The following is a 20,516-nucleotide window of genomic DNA, read 5'->3' on the forward strand; positions in this document are numbered from 1 at the left end:
TTTAGAAAGAAAATGCCGGTACTAACCCATAAGAGAACATCCCAGCGGCAACTCACTGTTCTGCATGCAGTTTAATATCACAGCCATGCTCATCTATACATCGCGTCTAGCTGACATGGTTTACTCTTCCTGGTCCAAGCTTTCTGGCAGGAGCGCTTCATTGCCTGAGACTCGCTGCTTTTTGTGCTTCAGTCCCAACGCCCTGGTCACCAGCCGCCTCGCCACCGCAGTGTCGGTCTGGGGTCTCTCTTTCGCAAGCTGAAGGAGCTCTAGATAAAAAGAGGTGAACATGAATAGGTTAGAGCTTGTTCAGGAAGCGTCTTGTGGTTAAACCACAGGACTGGCAGACGGAAAGGCTGATTTCTATTTTCACAGCTCTTTTACCAAAGCAGCCTAGGACTATGAGCAAATCATTCTACCTCTATCCCTTAAATTGTCTTTTCTTTTCAGAAAGACAGACATGCTTCTGGATTTCATATAGCTCAGATTTACCTGAAAAAGTTTAATTAGATGCAATAATGACAGTTACAAATGTATTTAGATGTGATTAAGCGCCAGCCCTGTTCTGCTGTGGTAGAGAATATTGTTCCCAATTAGCTTTCAGGAACAGCTTCATATCCACTCCTGGCACAATTCAGCAAGTGAAGTCACTGAGAACAAAATGAAGGCACAGCCCAATAAATTTATTCACACAAAGTTTGATCTCAATGTAGCCTGACTGAAAGCAGTAATGGAAAAACAGCTGCATTTAAAAAAAAAAAAAAAAAAAAAAAAAGGCTAAATGTATCAGATGCTTTTGGAAAGCCCTTTGCCTAGGAGTGACCAGTAACCGCCATTTTCTGGTAATCATCTGGCTTGGTACAATTTCGTCTTACAAGAAAGCCATATACCAAAACTTTACAAAGTCCAAAACAGTCTGGATTTGGCTACTATATAATCGTGTATCAGCAACTGTTTGCAAATTCATTATCCAGTTAGCAATGAGGGCTTTGCTTGCTTTTTCAGAAGTTTTATTAATAAAGGCAGCCCATCAGCAGCTTAAAGAAAAAGGGACAGACTCAAAGCATCCACAGCTTGGAAAATAAATCTGCCAATCTTTCTTGACAAAGCTCTTTCTTAATAAAGAAGAGACACTGTCAGCTAATTAAGATCCAAATTTGTATTTGGGAAAAATTTGCTATTTTAACTGAAGCCAAACAAAGTTTTATATACATATGCTTTCCCCTGGAGGAGTTTGCAACCTGATTCACAGATGTGCCAACAGGCTACAGCAAGGGAATCAGGAAGCGAGATCGAATAAAAACAGATGTGAAAAGGAGAGTGCAAAAGCAAATCCAATTCCTTGACATTTAATTTAAATCTAGCAATCTTAAAAACTCAGGAAATTCTAACTGTGACAGTGTCCCTTTGAATCATTAATACTGAAATTTGTTTCAACTGCAATGTACTGTAGAAAGAACAGTATAGTTGTATGTTCAGCAAAGTGTCTATTGCTGCAAGATTCATGGCATTTCTTTACTGTGGCAAGGTATAACTGATTACAGTATGATTTTTAAAGGTAATAAAATAAATAAAAAATGTTAATGGCTAAGCTTAACAATTTTTTCTTCACCTGATACTGAATAAAACTATGCCAACCACCAAATGCAACTGCTATTGATTTTTGTCTTATCTATTACCTTTAACAGTGCAGAGTAATAGAACAGCGCAAGTCCCTGGGCAAGCCTGTGGTGTTTGACATACCTCTGTCTTCCCACAACTGCTACTACAAATAGACCTCTTTTCCCAACAGCCTAACTGTTCGCTTAGACTTTACACAAGCGAGTGATATAAGAAAAACTAAGCCTGAATTTCAGCAAACCGTTTAGCCATGTGCTGAAGAATAAACAAAAAGCAACAGCATTTAATGCTTTGATTCTGTCTTACTGTAGCTAAATTATAGCAGAGGACAAAGACTGAAAGCTTAAGCATAAATAACATCTGTAGTTATCTTTCCTGTAAGTAATATATAACCCACTCTCGTTCTACAAACCCGTTTGCCATCAGATTTACCTGTGCTATTCATTCATGCCTGCTGCAAACAGTTATTTTGGCTGTCAGAGCAAAATCCAACATTATAAGTATGTTTCAACATATCCCTGCTACAAGTTGACTGAAAATACTGTTTAAAACAAAAAAATATGCAGCGGCAGGCTCTTATTAAAGATTGTATATAAGTCACAACAGCTTGTTCTCTCTTCTCTAATAAAGCTATAAAAATAATAATAATGGTCCTCAACATGTATTTCCCCATTTAACGAGTCATCATGACCACTCAGGACATAGATAGGCAAACAACGAGAGAGGGGAGGAAGAAAACACAAAATAACAAACAGTTCTCTTACTTGGTCGCTGAAGCGCCTTAATTTTAGACTGTCTCGTCCCATGGATCAATGGGCGAATCTTTAAAGAAGGATAACTTCGTCCCAGAGCTTGAGATGCTTTAAAGAATAAAGATTGCTGAAGTTAGTTAGTTAACGGGCTGAATTTTGGTAACTTTAACCATGTAAGAATCAGTACAGGATACGTAACACTAAGTTGAGCTGCATCAGCTAATCAGTACTTATACTAAAAAACAGCTGAATTTAGTCTGGTCACCTCAGGGTTAGATCACATATTCCTTGCATAGGAAAGAGTGCCAACAAAACATAAAACAAGCTTTAAAAATTATGCATTATTAGACCAAACAACAAGAACAGAGCATGTGCTTTCAGACCATGTACGCTCATAAACTGCTGGATGGAAACTTCTCTTGGGAATGCTCTGATTTGAGCTTAAAGTGTTTGCCCTGAACAGGCCAGTTTGCCAGGAGGCTCAGCGTCTGACCTGCGTCTCATTGGCACTCATAGTGTCCCCCAAGAGGTCACGAGCACCTTTTGTTGTATGCTTGCAGGAATCATGTCTAGTTATAAGAGAAAAAGAATGAATGGCAAAACAGATGAATTTCTAAAAAAGGCAGCATAAGTCAGAGTAGCTCTTCATGCAGAAAGCATCTGTATGAAGCTCTATGCAGAAGCATCTGCATTGGCTCTTTATTACCCAAGCCAATTAAAAACCTGTTGTTCTTGCAAAGCGGAGTTTGCTCACAACACACAGCAATTCCCGCTTCACAGGTCTTAAAAGCATTTCAAGTTTGAAGTGCATATGAGGAAAGAGGTGATGAACCATGACTGCCTTTGGCAATGGCTTAGGCTGAGCGCAAGAATAAGCAGATGCACGCTGCAAACTTGCATCAGTGCAGTTACTGTGCAACAGCAGTGAAATCCCAGCAACGCTGCAGGTTCCTCAATCACAGCCAAGGACCAGGTCACGCTACCTGCTGCCAGACTGGAAAAGATTCCCAGGGCATGAGTATCGTCGACCCACTGAATTTTGAATCCGCTCTCACTAAAATGAGAGAAGAGAACAATATTTACTGATAGGAAAAAAAAGTCACACAATAAAACGCATAAGCCACCTTGAGTTATCAAGAGTATTTAGTATTTTTATCCATATACAATTAGTGTTTTTCAAAGCATTATTATACCCATTTTACATGAGGGGAAATAATCAGAAGAAATGTGCCCCTATCAAAGTCACAATCTATGAACCCTCTATCAGGTGCCCTCAAGAACTCTGTTTTTCCTCTTTAGAAACTCTTAGAGGAAGTCAAACTTCAATTTCAGGGACTGTCTTGGAATACCTAAGTACTGTTTATCATTTATACAATGCTTTACACACGTTACCCGATTGCTCAGATAAGCAAATGATTTCTAAAAGTTGTTTGCAAAGCTTAAGATGGAGAGACCTATGGTGGAGGGGAAGGGAAGGGGGACTCTAATGACACATCAGTGGAAAATCTGAGTTTGGGAGCAAGGAGTTCAAAGGTTTTCCTGCAGCACAGGAAATAAATACAATTGACTGCTCAAATGAGATGGGTCAATTTTCAGCCCAGTTTCACTCTGAGGCAGCAGAAAAAATCCATTAAAAAATTACAATAGACAGTAGCTTATTTAAAATTTAACTATTGCTACAGATCCCTCAAATTCAAAAGAGGTGAGGCGTTCATGTCTAATCCATCAAGTATATCAAGAGAGGAGGAGGACAACAATGAGGCTATGTACCTACAGATACCACGTCTAGGCAATCTTGCAGAAGCGACACAGTAATTTAGACTTGCACTGAGTACAGCTTTATCGCTAAAGCATGGCTGAACTTTGTTCTTATTCTGCTAGAAATCCAATGTTGGTCCCTTAAGGGCAGTGCTCTCTCTGTTCCCCACACTTACATAATAAATCTTATCTCCAACAGCAGGATTGGGCCCTTTCTTTGCAAACACTTATGTAAGCACGCAATATCACTCAGGCACTGAGACGCTGTAGAGAGGTTTCCATAAAACACCACCTAAAGACTCCCACCGAAGCCAGAGCAGTAGGAACAAGCCCGCACACAGATAAGTGTGAGCATGACAGAACCTGTGACATTTTAAAATCATGCATCAAATGCAGAAAAACGTCCTTTAGATTAAAGCACAGGTAGAGTATAAAACACAAGAACATGAAGGCAAAATTAAAATGCCATGTAGCATCATCGGATTCTTTCAGTGACTGTTGAAAATGGTTTCTGCTGGGCATTCAAGTACAAATACTGTTCACTTCATCCCCTGACGTCTTCGACTCTCAGAGAGGTACTTACTGGAACTCAGAGAACATTTCTAACAGGTGCTCCGTTTTCAGCGACGGGGAGAAGTCATAGATTTCAATTACGTGTCCGAAGTCCCCTTCGCTGAGCTGTGCATCTCCATAACTGGAATAATCAAACTTGATCTTCTCAATGCTTATGTCCTTCACAGTTAAATAAGTTGCAATCTGGGAAGATTCAAAAACAACACTGTTTATAAAAGCGCTATTTCTAAACACTGCAGAAGTGTACAAACATAGATACCTGATCCTTTGCAAGCACAGTGTTATGGAAAACCAATTTCAGACCAGCACGGGAGAAAGGGTGTGAGCCTTTAACTGTTACTTCGGCTACCACCAGCCCTGCACACATCTGAGAAAGCAGTTTTGCTCCCATTTAGACAATATGGCTAACCACTTCCCTGCGCTATGGGGAGAGGGTGGGAAATTATCCCAATAAAGACACAAAAGAGCAAGAGGCATGCTGCTAGAGGAACGAGGACCGCACAACCACCACAGATCAGGGAACCTGGGACTGATTCACCACCTTTCCCATAGGCATGTCACCTTCTGCGCATCTCACCCCTGCCCCGGGAGGGTTAGTCCTGACCACCCTGCCAAAAACACCATGAGCAAGCCCGGTTAGTCCAGTCTGGGCTATACTCTGCCAAGGAATCGGACCAAGAGCTACAAGCTCATTTCAAAGAGCAGTCAGGCATCCATCAGGCAAGAACTCATTTCAAATGGTGACCCTCCAGGAGAGGGCCTCTGCAGGCCCCGCTTCAGCCCCTCCGTGTCACTCCTGCTGCCACGCTCCTGCCAACAGGCAGGTTCAGCAAACACCTCCAACAGTCCTGGCACAAGGACTCTCCTCCCACAGACTAATTTTTTAGGGCCAATTCCTCTTTTCCCCCAAGCCATTCCTTAAGGCAATGCCTGTGGCAAAACACTACCTCTTCCAAGAGCTCAGTGGTGCAGTCATCCTCAAAGTTGTTCTGCTCATGGATGGCTGGGTTCTCTTCATCTTTATCACCTGCAGACAACTGCAGCTCACGCCACAGCGCATCAGCCAAGCCCGAACACTCCTTGTCCCCTTCTCCTGGCAGGAATACCTTTCTGCCGTGGTTTTGCACAGAAACATCGACCCCGCACTGGTTCTGGATGTCAGGAGCTGGTGGGTTCTCACCACAGACTGATTTGGGTGCAGTCAGCTGCTGATCTTCGGTTTCTGGGGAGTTTTGGTGTTGGTTATGCTCCACCTGGGTGATAATGGGGCAGTCTTGATCCTGGCTTTCCAGTTCTGAAAAACTCTTGCTCAGCTCCAACGTGCCAGCATTCACAAAGTCCTTGCTCTGCTCTTCTAGCGGCGACAGGTTTTTGCCACTCCCCAGTATCTTGGCAGCAGTACAGCTCTTATCTTGGGTTTCCACCGGCACTAATGTTGCACTAGATTCTGCTGCAGCAATGTCTGTACAGTAGTCACTGCTGCGACTTTCTGATAGCGAGATGTTTTTGCTGCCTTCCAGTACACCAGCATCCCTGCTGTTTTGGTCTTGAGCTTGCAGCTGGCACAGGGTTTTGCTACCTTCCAATTTAATAGTGTTGTCACAGCTCTCAGCTTGCTCTTCCGCTTCACTTAGGTTTTCGTTGTGTACAGAAGCAAAGGAATCTGAACAGTCTTTATCCTGACCTTCCTGCCCAGGGAGGTCATTACTACTCTCTAGCAACGGGACATCCATGCAGCAGGCAGGACGGTCATCATTTTTATCATCATTTTTTCCTGAAACAGACTCTTTGTCAGCTTCTCCCACATCCTGTTCCTTGCCAAGGGCCAAAGAGACACCACCGGCTGCTGCGTCGGACTCCGTGCTGCCTTCGGACTTGTCCAGTTCGCCTTGGGCACCGCTGACGGAAGCTTTAGGGCAGATCTCTTCTCCTTGCGCCACATCCCCGCCTGACTCGGTGCCAGCCACCCCCGGGCTCTCGCTCTCCACCCGTTCTGCTTTCTTGCGCATCGCCTTGGGGACGTACAGGGCTTTGTCTGGCTTCCTCCGGGGTGGCCTTTTTATCCTGCCGGATCCTCCGCTGGCTCGACACGCGTCCCTAGGCACCTCCACGCCGTGACGCGGCCCGGGGGCTCGGCCTCCTCGGCCCCGCGGCTGGGGAGGCCGCTGCGGCCTCGACGCGTTGTTGCCGGGGTTTTGGTCGCTGGCCTCATCAGGCAGCCTAGGACCAAGAGAAGAGAGGAAGTGAGGGGGAAGCAGAGGCAGCTAGCTAAGTCCCGAGATGTCTGCAAAAGGGAGAGAGGAGGAAAACGGGCCCAAGGATCAGATCAGCACAGAAGTCAGCAGATAGGAAAGAGCCTCAAATTCCTCAGTTAGTGACAGGTGCTGTTAATAACAGACACCCTCCTCTTAGCTGAGGAGCAGCATGCAAACTTCATGCTTGTACGCTTACAAAAAAACCCAAGAGCCATAAAAAGAGAAGAGCTGTTACATCTACTGCACTGTACCTTATGGCCGAGTGACAGATAACCGTTCTCCTCCTCCATCCTTCCCCAACAGAAAAGCTGCTTAACAAATCCACGTTGTCCACTGTCCTATGGATCAGGTACCGGAGGCGGCTGGACAGAGGGGGGAACAGGAGCACTCTGGAAGGAGAGAGGGTTTGGGGGCAGCAGCAGCTTGTCAGAAGAGAAACAATCCAACAGGAACGCAGCAAGAATTGGTTAACCCCTATTCCTCGAGCCGTTCCTAGGGCAGGGTATTAAAATCCAAACCCAAAAGCCAGGCAGGTCTTTCTGGTATTGAAGAGCCCAAACCCCTCCTCGCTCCCAGGAGGATGTCTCGACGGACACACTTGCTCTGCACCTACGCAGGGCGTGCGGCAGAGTCCGCGCTCCCCGGCCCCGGGGCTCATTCCTGCCGCGAGCCCGTCTGGGAACGGCTGGGCAGTATGTGACTGAGGCACCTGGCAGCAGTCACCCTCCTCCCATTTGAATGCACTTCCAGAAACTCACAGCTGAAACAGCATGAATGGATGAATAAATAAACCCTGCATTCAGTTGCGTTGCACTTAAACATACTTTTACAGCTCTAGTTGCACTCCTGAGCATTTTGAAATTATGCTGGTGTTTTTCCCTCCAAACTTTAAAAAAAAAAAAAAACAGTAATAAAATAAATATTTGAGCTCACTACAAGCTGGAAGAATAGCTGAACTAGGTAGTTCTGCCCCACTCCCATCTCACCCCCTTTTTTAGGCCATCTCAAGAGTTTCAGAATCACTAGATCAGGGCCTAGGTCCAGGTCAAAACCAGCTTGGCCAAAGAAAAATGGCACAGCAAGCCTGAACCATCAGTCGGCTGCTGGGGAAGAGGCTCTGGTGCACAGGAAAACCTCAGCAGGGGAGGAGAACCAAACGGCTTGATTATGAAAACATCAGTCATAACTTGTCGGCTGACAACGAGTGAGCTAGGCCTGACTACAGCTGTTGTAAAAGCCACAAGTGTCCAAAATAATTCTGCCTAACAGAGCATTAAGGGAGCAACATGCACAGCAGAAACGCCAACCCAGTCCTGGGCCTGCAGGGAAGCACCAGGCCCGGCTCGAGCTCTGCAGCCAGCCAGACTTTGCAGCCCAGATGCCAAACGCTGCAGCTCAAACCCAGTGCGCACCTTCACCCCGGAGGACCGATGCAAAACAGAGACGGGTCACAAAATACGGCCGCTTCTGGGGCAGAGCGTGCCACAGCCCGAGGACGGCTCCCGCCAGCCGGGAGCGGGTCACCGCGTGCAGAGATTGGGGCTCAGCAGGCGCCGGGCCGCTTGCTGCCACGGCAGGGAGCTTACCTGTGGTGCTGGCCCTGGAGCAGGAACTGCTCCAGCTCCTCCGCGATCCTGCCCACGAAGTCATCCTCGCTGGGCGAGAGGAAAACGCCATCCAGGCGGCGCAGCGCCAGGGTGGCAGCGGACAGGAGGCCTGTGGGGGGACAGAGCTGCGTGGAGCCGGCTGCAAGCCTCCCTGCCCCCTGCGCACGCTGGTGCGGCTCTGTGCACCCTTATTGCACCCGGGACCCTCTTGCTGTGCACCCCAAGCAGCCTGTGCAGTTCTGTGCACCCTTATTGCACCTGTGATGCCCTCCCTGTGCACCCCAATCACCCTGCGCAGCTCTGTACACCCCTATTTCACCTGTGACGCCCTCCCCATGCGCTCCCAGCACCCCATGCAGCTCTGCACACCCCTGTTGCACCCCGACCCCCTTCTCATGCCCCCAGCACCCTGTGCACCTCTGCACACCCCTGTTGCACCCCGACCCCCTTCTCATGCCCCCAGCACCCTGTGCACCTCTGCACACCCCTGCTGCACCCCGACCCCCTCCCCGCACACCCCCAGCACCCCGTGCAGCTCTGCACACCCCTGCTGCAGCCCGACCCCCTCCCCGCGCACCCCCAGCACCCCGTGCAGCTCTGCACACCCCTGCTGCACCCTGACCCCCTCCCCGCGCACCCCCAGCACCCCGTGCAGCTCTGCACACCCCTGCTGCACCCCGACCCCCTCCCCGTGCACCCCCAGCACCCCGTGCAGCTCTGCACACCCCTGCTGCACCCCGACCCCCTCCCCGCGCACCCCCAGCACCCCGTGCACCTCTGCGCACCCCTGCTGCACCCCGACCCCCTCCCCGTGCACCCCCAGCACCCCGTGCACCTCTGCGCACCCCTGCTGCACCCCGACCCCCTCCCCGTGCACCTCTGCGCACCCCTGCTGCACCCCGACCCCCTCCCCGCACACCCCCAGCACCCCGTGCACCTCTGCGCACCCCTGCTGCACCCCGACCCCCTCCCCGTGCACCTCTGCGCACCCCTGCTGCACCCTGACCCCCTCCCCGTGCACCCCCAGCACCCCGTGCACCTCTGCACACCCCTGCTGCACCCTGACCCCCTCCCCGTGCACCCCCAGCACCCCGTGCACCTCTGCGCACCCCTGCTGCACCCCGACCCCCTCCCCGTGCACCCCCAGCACCCCGTGCACCTCTGCGCACCCCTGCTGCACCCCGACCCCCTCCCCGCGCACCCCCAGCACCCCGTGCACCTCTGCGCACCCCTGCTGCACCCCGACCCCCTCCCCGCGCACCCCCAGCACCCCGTGCAGCTCCCTGCGCCCCGCTGCCCCCCCACCACACCCCCCCGCTCCCGTGCAGCTCCGAGCCCCCTTGCAGCACCCCCCCCCCCCCAGGCCGCCCCTACCGCCAGGCCCGGGCCAGCAGCACTTCCCGGCGCGGCGCCTGCGCCCGGCCCTGGCCCCGGCGCGGCTCCTCCCGCCCCCAGGCCCCGCCCCCCCCGGCCCCCAGGCCCCGGCCCCCAGGCCCCGCCCCCCCGGCCCCCAGGCCCCGCCCCCCCGGCCCCCAGGCCCCGCCCCCCCGGCCCCCAGGCCCCGCCCCCCCGGCCCCCAGGCCCCGCCCCCCGGCCCCCAGGCCCCGCCCCCCGGCCCCCAGGCCCCGCCCCCCCGGCCCCCAGGCCCCGCCCCCCCGGCCCCCAGGCCCCGCCCCCCCGGGGGGGCTGTTTCTGAAGCATTCTCCTTGCTCCAAATTCCCTCCTTCTACAATAAATTAATGCATAGGTCCTAGAGGGCATATGAACATTTGAGCAGGAACAGTTTGCCCGAGGTGACAGTCTCTGGAAGAGTAAATAAGGGTCTCGCAAGTTTAAAACATTGCACAGAAGAGAAACAACGCTCTTCAAGGGCGGCTGCGAGGGTGAGGGCAGCATCACATTGACTTGCGGTCCCCTTTCCCAGGGACTGAGACAGGTTAAACCTTGTGCAACCCATCTCCCAGCTCCGTGAAAGCACCCTCACTGCTTCTCAGCACCAGCAGAGATGGTCGCTACCCAGCTCTGAGCTGCTCCCAGCCGAGAAGCCGCTGCTGCTCAGCACAGGAGCAAAGTCAATGAAAACCGACCACGCAGTCCGTTAGCGATATGCTCAAAGGTAACTAAAGACCTTCATTATTTCTCTTGCAGTAGCAGCAAAGAACCACATCAGGGCTCCATTGCATGCTCCACAGTTTGCCCGATCCAGAGACAAGGCTAAGGCAGTACAGTTCATAAATCAGAGCCATCCTCATGCTGGCGCAGGGAGAGAGTCTGGCCTCGCTTTTACAAAACCATCCTCAGCTCGAGGGGGATCTGCCCTGACGTACCTATATTTCAAACAGCCAAGGCACAGCTCCACCTTTGCCTTCCGCACCGCCTGCCTCAGCCTTCCCACGGTATCCCTTCCTTGGGACTGCCCACGCGAGGATTAACCTCCCCACATCCCACCCCCTGAGGCTGAGCCTTCAGCAGCTCTCCAGCTGGGAAGTGCATTTGTCACCCCCTCGGTTGCTCCGTGCTGCAGGTGCTCACTAGCTCTGCACTAGAAGCCAACACGCTGTTTTTCTTGGGCTGAGACTTCCCATGCTCGCTGTGGCTTTCCCCTTTGCTTCCTGCCAGTCTTCCAGCATTCAGCTGCTGCCCCATACAGGGCAGGGAAGCACAGCGGTTGCTCAGGGACAAGGTTCACAGCAAGAAGTGTTGCCCTATCCCAGCCATACACCTCTTCAGGTCCCCAGATGCTACCTTTACCCAGCCCACAACCCTCTCTTCCTTGTCCCAGGCATAGATTCTTGGTTTCTACTTTATTTTGCTCGGGGCTGGCAGGGTTAATTTCTGCTGCCTTTCCCCCTTAGCTGACTGATTGCTCTAAATTACCATATAGATTGAGCAAGCCAGGCCTGTGATTTCACAAGAGCTTCCGCCAGGCTCCTTCAAGCACCCAGAGACCCTCATCCAGTCATGCCCCTTGTCTGGAGTCTCTGCTTCCCTCAGAGAAGGACCCTGGCCTCTGTCTGATGAGAGGAGCAGCTGACGTTTCCAATTTGGAAGCAATGTCAGGCAAGATAGCAACCTACCTCAGCCCCATCCTGTTCTTCCTCCAATGTTATCCTCTATCTCCTCAGCCCCATCCTGTTCTTCCTCCAATGTTATCCTCTATCTGCCCCTTCTCTGCTAAATCCATTCCCTCTCCCAAAAACCAAACCAAACCCCCACCTTCTTCAAGGGCAAGAGCCACCCCCTGTCCTCTACACTATCTGCCCTGACGAGGTCCTCCTGCAACCCAGCTGGGAAAGTAGAGGTAGGCATGACATCTGCAACCATTTGCTGCAGCAACGGCAGCCACCACCTGCACACTGTTAATCCCCACAGTCTGCCCCAGATTTGCATAATAAAGTGTGCAGTGACTTAGTGCTTGCATAGAATAAGCCAGCACCCTGTTCCCAGCCGCCCAGCATCCTTTCTAACCTACATGAGTGAGTGAGGGGCAGCACAGTTTCCAGTCTAGGTTTGGGAGGTGAAAGCCCTGCTCCACTTTTCCTTTAGGGCCAGACAAAGATTACTAGCCCTGACCTCAGGGCCAGCAGCACGGGCTTCCAAAACCAGAGTCAGGGCATACAGTGCCACCATCCTCTGTCTCCAAGCCACTACAGCACTGGCAGCAAGCTCCTGCACAGCTGTGGATGTCACCTCAGGCTCCTTCCCCCTTTGGGGTGCCATATATGCCTCCCATCAGCATGGGAGACAGGAGAGCCTCCCTTACACCACCTCTGGCTTTAGGTCAGAGCAGAGATGTCCCTCTCCAAACACAAACTTCCTCAGGTTGCGAGGTGAGTCCCAGGCAGCCCAGACCATTCACCTCCAAGTCACAGCATGAATCCCGTCAGCCCTGCCCCATGAGCTCTCAAAAAAGGCTGCCAGCTGCTGTCCCTTCTCTCTCAAGAACAGCCTCCAATTTCCATTTAAATTGAGATTTTAACGCTCCTTCTCCCCTAGTCCCAATGCGCCTAGGCTTAAGCGAGTGGCTTCGGACACTCGAATTTTGCCTGATAGGACCTGGATACCTCTCCCTGGTTAACAGTGTCTCTTCACATAACCAGCTTTTTAGGCACTTAATGAGATAACGTCGGGGCCACAGTACCTCCACAGCAGCTGCTGCAGCAGCAAAGAGGGACACTCAGAGCATGCAGGACGCCAGTTTGTTTCCTTAGGCTGCAAATCAGCTCTCACTGAATTGGATTTGAGCATTTATTTACTCCTTTTACTCCAACCTAGACCGTTCGGCAATGACAGCCACGTTCACCCTGAAAGCCTGAGAAAAGCCCTGTCTTCACAATGCATCTGCAGGACGAGCCAACGCTGCGGCCCTCGTTACACACATGGCAAAACCAGAGCCCCGGAAACCTAAGTGACTTACCAGTATTACAGGGCAGGAGAGCAGCAGAACTGGCAACCAAACACAGGACCAACCTCAGGTGGGAACTCATTTCATTCACCTCTGAAATACAGCCAGGGCTGTAACAATATTTTGTAAGACTTCAGGATGGAAGGAGGAGCACGGATCCCAGTGAAACTGCAGAGGAAATTTAGAGAAGCAGAAAGCAATTGGTGCAAAACAAAGCAGGGCTGGATTCTTCCTAGGGCTCTCGGGGATGTCAACAAACAGGCCGTCGGCCTCACACCTTACCCGAGAGCTCTGCGTTCCAGGCCAGAAGATGACGCGAGGCGTGGTCCACACAGTTTAACGCACAGTTATACACATTTTTGGAGCTGTTGTCTGTTTCCCAGACTGGCCACAGAAGTGCCTCTAACACAGGGAGGCCAGTTCCATACACTGGAGCCTTCTGGTTTAGCTCTCTGACACCTCCTCTTCTTTTGAGGCAGATGCCAGGAAGAAACTGGCCATCCACGTGACTGGCCAGACCGCAGGTGCACATAGCTGGTGCACTGCCCAGCTGGTAGAAGACAGCCCCAGTCCTTTGGAGCAGGGGGCTGTGAGGTGGAGAGCAATAAACAATCTCTTGCCCTGTTCCCTAACTCCAGCACACTACAAACAAGTTAAATGCAGACAGTAACCGGACAAAAAAGCCCACCTCTGTCAAAGGATCACATTACCTTCTCCCTCGTCTTTCTTTTGTAGGTTCACCCAGCTCATCTTAGATAACAGTAATAAGTGGAGCTACTTGCTTTTCTCTGATCTCCTTACAAACAGTCATGGATTAAGCCCCAGAACCTTGCTGCAAGGTGAGTGTTATTAAACCCTTCAAAAACAGGGAAACCAAGACAATACCGTTTTGAGAAAAAGCTAGGTATCCCCGCTCCCTCTAGCCACCAAAACCAGGAGTCCTGAAGTAAAGCACAACTATACCACATACGCTACAACACACTATGCTTTTAGTGGAGAAAATCATCACATTTTATATATATATATATATATATATATATATATATATATATATATATATATATATATTGCAATAACATTCAAATGAAATCAGTCACAGCAGGCCTCCTACAAACATGCTAGATGACAGTCCCCATCTCAGAGCAATAATTCCTTCTCCACCAGTTTGGCTGCACTGTCCTCCCAGAGCTGAAAAACCTCAAGAACCTGTCCCTGCTTTAATGACTAGCCACCACTGCTGTGCAAAGAGATGGTTAGAAATGATGCTGAGTCCTATCAGTGCTTCTACAGAAAAATCCAGGCATCGACCTTGGGAATATGGTGAGCTCTGCTCCCCTCCCACGCTGATTATGCTGTAACTTGACTATAATTGGGCTCTATTTAATAATTACCATTACTCTGTAATTATGACTTTCTGATTTTTCTTTTTGTTCAAGTTTGCTGGGGAGGGGGAGAGGCTCCTCTGCTGTGCCAGGGAGCTAAAGATGTCTCAAATTCAAGATGACACGGACGTGCTGCTTGCTGCTGCAGTGTTTAACCACGCACCGATCAAAACACAGTTCTGAAGTCACTCGTGTCGCAGTCGGCAGTGAAATGCTGGGGGCTGTTCGCTTGCCGTTTCTACCCTGACACAAGGGCTAACCAGACACAAGTTCCAACGTGCACAGGAGAGGGTAATTAAAGAGTACAGGTGAGCAAAGAGTGCTTCTTAAGAAGCCATTATTATTGAAATGAGACAGCAAGGGAGACAGTGTGGAAGGATCCTTAATGAAATGGGGGAGGAAGGGAATTAGAGAGAGAACAAAGTGAAAGGGGGAAGAAACAGACTATGAAAGGGAGGGGGACATGACTGATGGGAGATGCGGCAGAGGCACTGAAAGCAAAACAGCAGCCTTCTTGCTTTAAAATCTGGAATTCTGCTTTTCTGAAGGGCTCAGACCCTCACTCCCGAAGGCTCCAAGCTAACTAAGGCTCCAGCGTCCTGGGGCTGAAACAAAGTTTACGTACATCCTGGTCTGCACTCAGCTGTGCATATCCCGGCTTAGGAAGCCCGGCTCTGCTCCAGGGGCTAGCGCAGACCTTTAGCGTACCGAATCCTCGGCTAATGAGTGAGCACCCTGCAGCATGCTCCAACAAGCTGCTACCAAGCCCAGCCTCAGGGCTCCAGCAAGGGTGGCTGCGAACTTGTCTCAACCTGCAGGATAATTTGCCTGAACAACAGAGAGAGAGTCAGAGGTGAGGCTAATCACCTCCCAGACGAATGCAGGAGAGTATCCTAGCAAGGTCGTTCGTTCCGCCTTAGCGCCTTGAGGCAGGCCCCAACGGGGGATTTTTGAGTCACCCCCTCAACATGACATCCTTCCGAAAGCCAGGAGCAGACCCCAAATCCTGACTCAAATCCCCTGCTGCTTGTTATTCTGCTCAAACATGAATGCAAGCTGCAAAAGTCTGGACCAAAGTTACCTCCTTTCTGCACAGTCCACCAGGAAAGTGGTTCTCCCTAGTTAAAGGTGCTGTCCCACCCAGCACAAGGCAGCATTACTACTTCTGCCAGCGGCAGTTATCACCCAAGTAAGCAGCTGCATTTGGTTTGTGCCAGTTTGGAGCCATGGGCTGATGGTCTTTTGGACATAGACAGTGGTAAAACCAGCCTCTTCCCCCACAAGCACTGCTGTGTTTCTATTTCATGGACCAAGAGGGAGAGGCTTAGCAGACCACACAAATCTTTGCTTTCTCAGCTGAAGTCACAAGGAAAGCGGGATTCAAGCTCTGGATTTTCATCTTTTGCAGTAAGGGTTTTTCCACAGGTCACCCAAGAAAGCAGCAACACAGACTTTTACTGCCCACCTGGTCTGGATCTGAAACTATAAGTTAAAAAACAAAAAACAAAACAAACAAAACACAAAACCCCTTCAGTCATCTGGAAAGTCACTCTGGCTATTTCACAATTATTAACGCAATTCCTGCCCAGCAGAGAGGACAATATCCATGGTATTCTCCAGTTCCTCAGAAAACAGGCAACTGCAGTAGTGTCCCTATTTCCATCTCTCCCCAAGACCATCCCACCACCCTGCTCCCAACCCTGTCTCAGTCCAGCACATTAGCGGTGAAAGGTGCAATCTTCTCCAATGAGATAGCCATCTCTCGCTCCACATGCACCACAGCAGGCAAGACATCCACGGGGCGGTTGACGCGAGCGGGCTCAGAGACCTGAGAAACCTTGTCAAAGGACACCTCGTTGTTTTCCAGCTGTAGAGCAGCATGTGGGAGAAGTTGGGAGTAGCTAAGGGTCACCACTTCTTTCTGACACGTGGTATCATGGTGGTAGGACACCAGCTCATTGCTGAAGGTCACTGTCTCCACTGCATTGCTGGGGCAAGGGCAGCCACAGCCCAAGATGGTTGCAAAGGCTTTCCGGAAGTCTGCGTTGAAGGCATAGATGATAGGATTGAGGGAAGAGTTGGCCCACCCGAACCAGACAAAGGTGTTGAAGACAGTCTCACTGACACAAGGCACCTCCCCTGGCTCATGTAGGTCAAGGTCACAAAAGGGCACAATGCAATTGAGCACGAAAAAGGGCAGCCAACAGAACACAAAGACACCCATGATGATGGAGAGAGTCTTGAGGACCTTGGTCTCCTTCTTGAAGGAGTTCTTCAGGGAGGCTTCATGAAGGTGGTCACTGTTGTGGCAGTTTTGGGCATGTTCCACTGCCCTCTCCAGGGAAGAGGTCCTACGGATCTGCTGCCTGGCTATGCGGAAGATGCGGGTGTATGTCACAATCATGATGGCAACAGGAATGTAAAAGCTGATGAGAGAGGATGAGATGGCATAAGTTCTGTTGAGGTTAGAATCACAGTTCTCCTCCCAGGTGACTTTAAAACTTGGCTCCTGCTGGCTAAGGAGCTCGTGGTCCTTGTGCCACTTCAGTTGCACAGGGATGAAGGAAATCAAGAGGGACAGTAGCCAAGCCACTCCAATCATGATAGAGGCCACCCGCTGCGTCATCTTCCTCTCATAACGGAAGGGGTTGGAGATGGCCCAGTAACGGTCCACACTGATGATGCACAAATTGAGGATGGAGGCTGTGGAGCACATGATATCAAAAGCAACCCAGACATCACAGAAAGCCCCAAAGGGCCAGAATCCCGCCACCTCAGTGACAGCCTTCCAAGGCATCACCAGTACAGCCACAAAGAGGTCAGACACTGCCAAGGAGATAACAAAGAAATTGGTGACCTTAGAGCGCAAGTGTCTGAACTTGACCACAGCCACACACACAAGAGTGTTGCCCAGGAGCGTGGAGAGGATGAGAAGGAAAAGTAAAGCAGCTGTCACCACACGGAACGACAACTTGGAGCTGCCTTCCTCTGCCCAGCTCTTCCTACTGCTGGTGTCATTGATCACATCCTGTTTATCTCCTTCTCCGGAAGTGTAAAAATCATCCATGGGTTCCCCTTTGTTCCAGTCCCTTGAGAGATTTTGCTGCTAAGTCCCCATCAACATCCCAAACCTCCTTTCATTGCTCCGCTGACGTCTCAGAAGCACCAGCTGCAATCCTTCCAGCTCTCGCACCCAGCTAGACAACCCGGCCCAAGGAAAAGCACTTGAAGCTCTCACTCCTTTCCAAGTCTCCTGCCAACAGCTTGGCATCTGTTTTTTCTTGCCTCCCACCCCACTTTTCTCTCTTTGCAGCCTGCCGTTCACAAAGAGCCAGCACTCACCTCCGATACTTGAGCAAGCTGGGAGGGCTTTGCTGCAAGCCTCTCTCCCTCTCCTCTCTCAGGAGCTCTTCATCTGCTGTTGATCTATTGCCTGCTATAGAATCCCAGTCAATCCCTTCCGTACTGGCCAGGCTGGGACTCGCTGCCAGACGTAAGAGGGAACTGGGCTCTCTCTGCTCTTGCAAATGGAGTTCTCTGCTTATAAAACAGGCTGCTCTGCTATCTGCTCTTTTTTCTCTTGCCAATTTTCCTCTGGATTTCACACAGGTGAGATCTGCCTCTCCTCGCACACCAGGTCCCCTATTCACCAGTTCGGTCCTCTGCAAGCTATGAAGAACATGGCTTTGGGAGTTCTCAGCTGACAGGGTAAGTTGCTTGGGAATTAGGTGATAGGATTGAAGGGGTAAAATAAACATTCAAGTGGGATTTGAGGGTCTTGAATGCAAGTCAGGATGGAAATTTAGTGTGCAATAATCTATTGGCTTGATCTTTGAACAAAAGACACCTAAATGACTCTCTGCATGACTCCCCTCTTGAATTGAGGTGAAGAATGCCACAGTATTAAGAGCAAGGTCTGACCTACTAAGGCACAGTTTAGTCTCAGTAGTGAGGAAATCCCATCCACCACTTTATAACTAAGATCACTCTGTCAGCCTAAGTGCTTCCCTACCCAAAGAAACATCAGGCAAATCTTGCAGGAGCCAAGTTTCCTTGAGATCCAACTCTAGAGCAACTGCTTAAACCGGGACCAGCTTTTGAGAAACGCCTTGCTAGCAAACTACCCAAGGGGGGAAGAAGCAGCAAAAGCTTTCCCAATCAAACTGAAAAAGCAACTTGGCAATTCAGCATTAACTCATTCATTGCACTGATAGTTGTTGTAGTAGTGTATTGCAATTACCTCTGCCTTTGCCTGTAAGATGCATCACTTCTAAAGACAGTAGGAGCCAACCTATACAAAGTCAGCTCAACTGCACTGAGAGTTAAATAACTGGACCCTGTGACCCATGCTTTGCACAATCAGATACAACAGGAGCTGCCCAAGCACTACTTTGAAACAAGAGCGCAATTATCCTCTCAAAAGATACAGCACTAAGAACCTTACTCCTAAAATAAACAGTGTATTTGCTTTGTGATAGGTTAAAGAAACTTGTTGCATGTGTCACATTATTTACTTGATAAGGTTTTATTTAATGAAGCCTCATTAGTTCCATCATCTTTCAGCCTCCTGCCGAGCACCTATGCCAAGAGTAGCAGCTAGATGGCACCAGCGGCCGGCTCATGCCTCAGCCCTTTCACTTGGGTCTTTTCTCAGTGCCAACCCAGCTCCCTCCCTCCTTAGCAGGATTTCATCAGAGGAAAAAGGAGGGTCAGTAATTCCCCAGGCAGCACAGGGCCCCGGCTAAGTCCCTCTCGTACGGCAATTGCGTGAACCTATGCAGGAATGCATGTAAATACATTGTCCTCCGTGCCTGAAAGAGTGTTTTTCTTCACATTCTCTAGGGAGGGCACAAAGATTTGAGATCTAAGTTGTAAGACACACACACACCAGAGGACACGTTCATTGCTCTTCAAGGGAGCAGCTGTGGTAGGCGTTCTGCCACGTGGCACTAAAACACAGCAGAGGCTCGGACCGTGAGCTCGCAGAGGACTTGGGTCGCTCATGCCAAGGCAGACACCCTTCAGACAGGAGGCGTTCCTGGAAATTACTGCTCGAGATACAAGGAAGGCTTCCTCCTCCTTACAGCTTAAGGACTAAGGGAGGATCTTGCCTTTGCCCACAACTTACACCGAAGCACACATTCAAAGCCGGGGAGGTAAGGGCAAGGATGCGATGAGAAGGGATCCAACACGATATCCCATTTCTGTGCATCTTACAATACAGTTCAGCTAGTATTTACTGCACAGATGATTTGGCTTCCTTTGAAGAAAGAACTGTCAACCCTTGGTGTCATAGGCAAACAAAATATAGGCAGTGGCCCTTTTTCACAGTGTGATTCCTCCTGCCTGCTAGATGCAGTCTTCCCTACTGGGAAAACTGTTCTGCAGTGTTATATTAGTAAACAGTTGCTATTATTTCCTTACATACGCCGCTATCAGTTTGTCAAGGAATCAAGTACTACTTTATACAGCACAAATATGATCAAATTCCAGTTTGGGGGCAATTCAGCTTTATGTTTTTGTATTTAATTTCCTCAGCCAGCAAGAAGGTGCCCTCTATTTCCCTTCTCCTCTGGCTCACTGAGATGTATTTAACATTCGCTATTCAGCCATCTTGATTACATTCCCCACTTGGCATCAGAGGAGGAAAATTACAACCTACTTCAAGTAAAGCAGCAACTGCTGGGGTTTAACTCTTAAATGCCTCTTCCAGCCCTTTGGAAGGCTGGCTGTCCCCATCAGCTCCGTTACACAGAGTTGCCATCGACTGTTTACTCCTACAGGAACCACTTCGCATCTTACTTCCCACAAAGGTACAAGCTCCGATAGCGGGGGAGACGCAAGGAGTTCTCGGGTCCTTCAGAAAAGATCCAGAGATGCCGATTCTAGGCAAGACCTAAGCAAAAACGACCAGGCCTTCAGAGTTGCACTGCATACAGCACACCACAAACACAGGAGCAAGAAACTTCCTCCTCCCCCCTTGAACAAGAAAAGGGGAGAAGAAAAATAAATAAATAAAAGCAGCTCTCCAGGGATCAGTACTCCAGCTCAGATCAGACCTCTTGCCAGAGGAAACAGGCTGGCCTGTGAATTCAGAGCCTACTTTTGGCATCTTAATAGGATGTAGGAGTAAGAGTAATTTCATTCTTGAGTAGTGCTTGTGT

General features: G+C 50.0%; 2 protein-coding genes across 2 annotated transcripts; both read right to left on the reverse strand.

Annotated features, from left to right (window-relative positions):
- Positions 1-52: 52 nt before the first annotated feature.
- On the reverse strand, positions 53-13,611 carry R3HCC1 (R3H domain and coiled-coil containing 1). Its single transcript, XM_009665647.2, has 9 exons — positions 13,253-13,611; positions 12,983-13,138; positions 8,545-8,674; positions 7,210-7,347; positions 5,651-6,923; positions 4,714-4,886; positions 3,356-3,426; positions 2,385-2,480; positions 53-269 (listed from the first exon to the last, which is right to left on the reverse strand). The coding sequence occupies exons 2-9, from the start codon at positions 13,050-13,052 to the stop codon at positions 121-123; spliced, it is 2,100 nt and encodes a 699-aa protein (XP_009663942.2). The 5' UTR covers positions 13,053-13,138; positions 13,253-13,611; the 3' UTR covers positions 53-120.
- A 797-nt stretch (positions 13,612-14,408) lies between these two features.
- Positions 14,409-17,561, reverse strand: LOC104138179 (D(1) dopamine receptor). The gene has a single exon (XM_009665643.2). It carries the CDS (start codon positions 17,417-17,419, stop codon positions 16,058-16,060), a length of 1,362 nt encoding a protein of 453 aa, XP_009663938.2. The 5' UTR covers positions 17,420-17,561; the 3' UTR covers positions 14,409-16,057.
- Between the last annotated feature and the right edge of the window lie 2,955 nt (positions 17,562-20,516).

This window comes from Struthio camelus, chromosome 27 (assembly GCF_040807025.1).
Source record: "Struthio camelus isolate bStrCam1 chromosome 27, bStrCam1.hap1, whole genome shotgun sequence".
In the NCBI taxonomy this organism is placed as follows: Eukaryota; Metazoa; Chordata; class Aves; order Struthioniformes; family Struthionidae; genus Struthio; species Struthio camelus.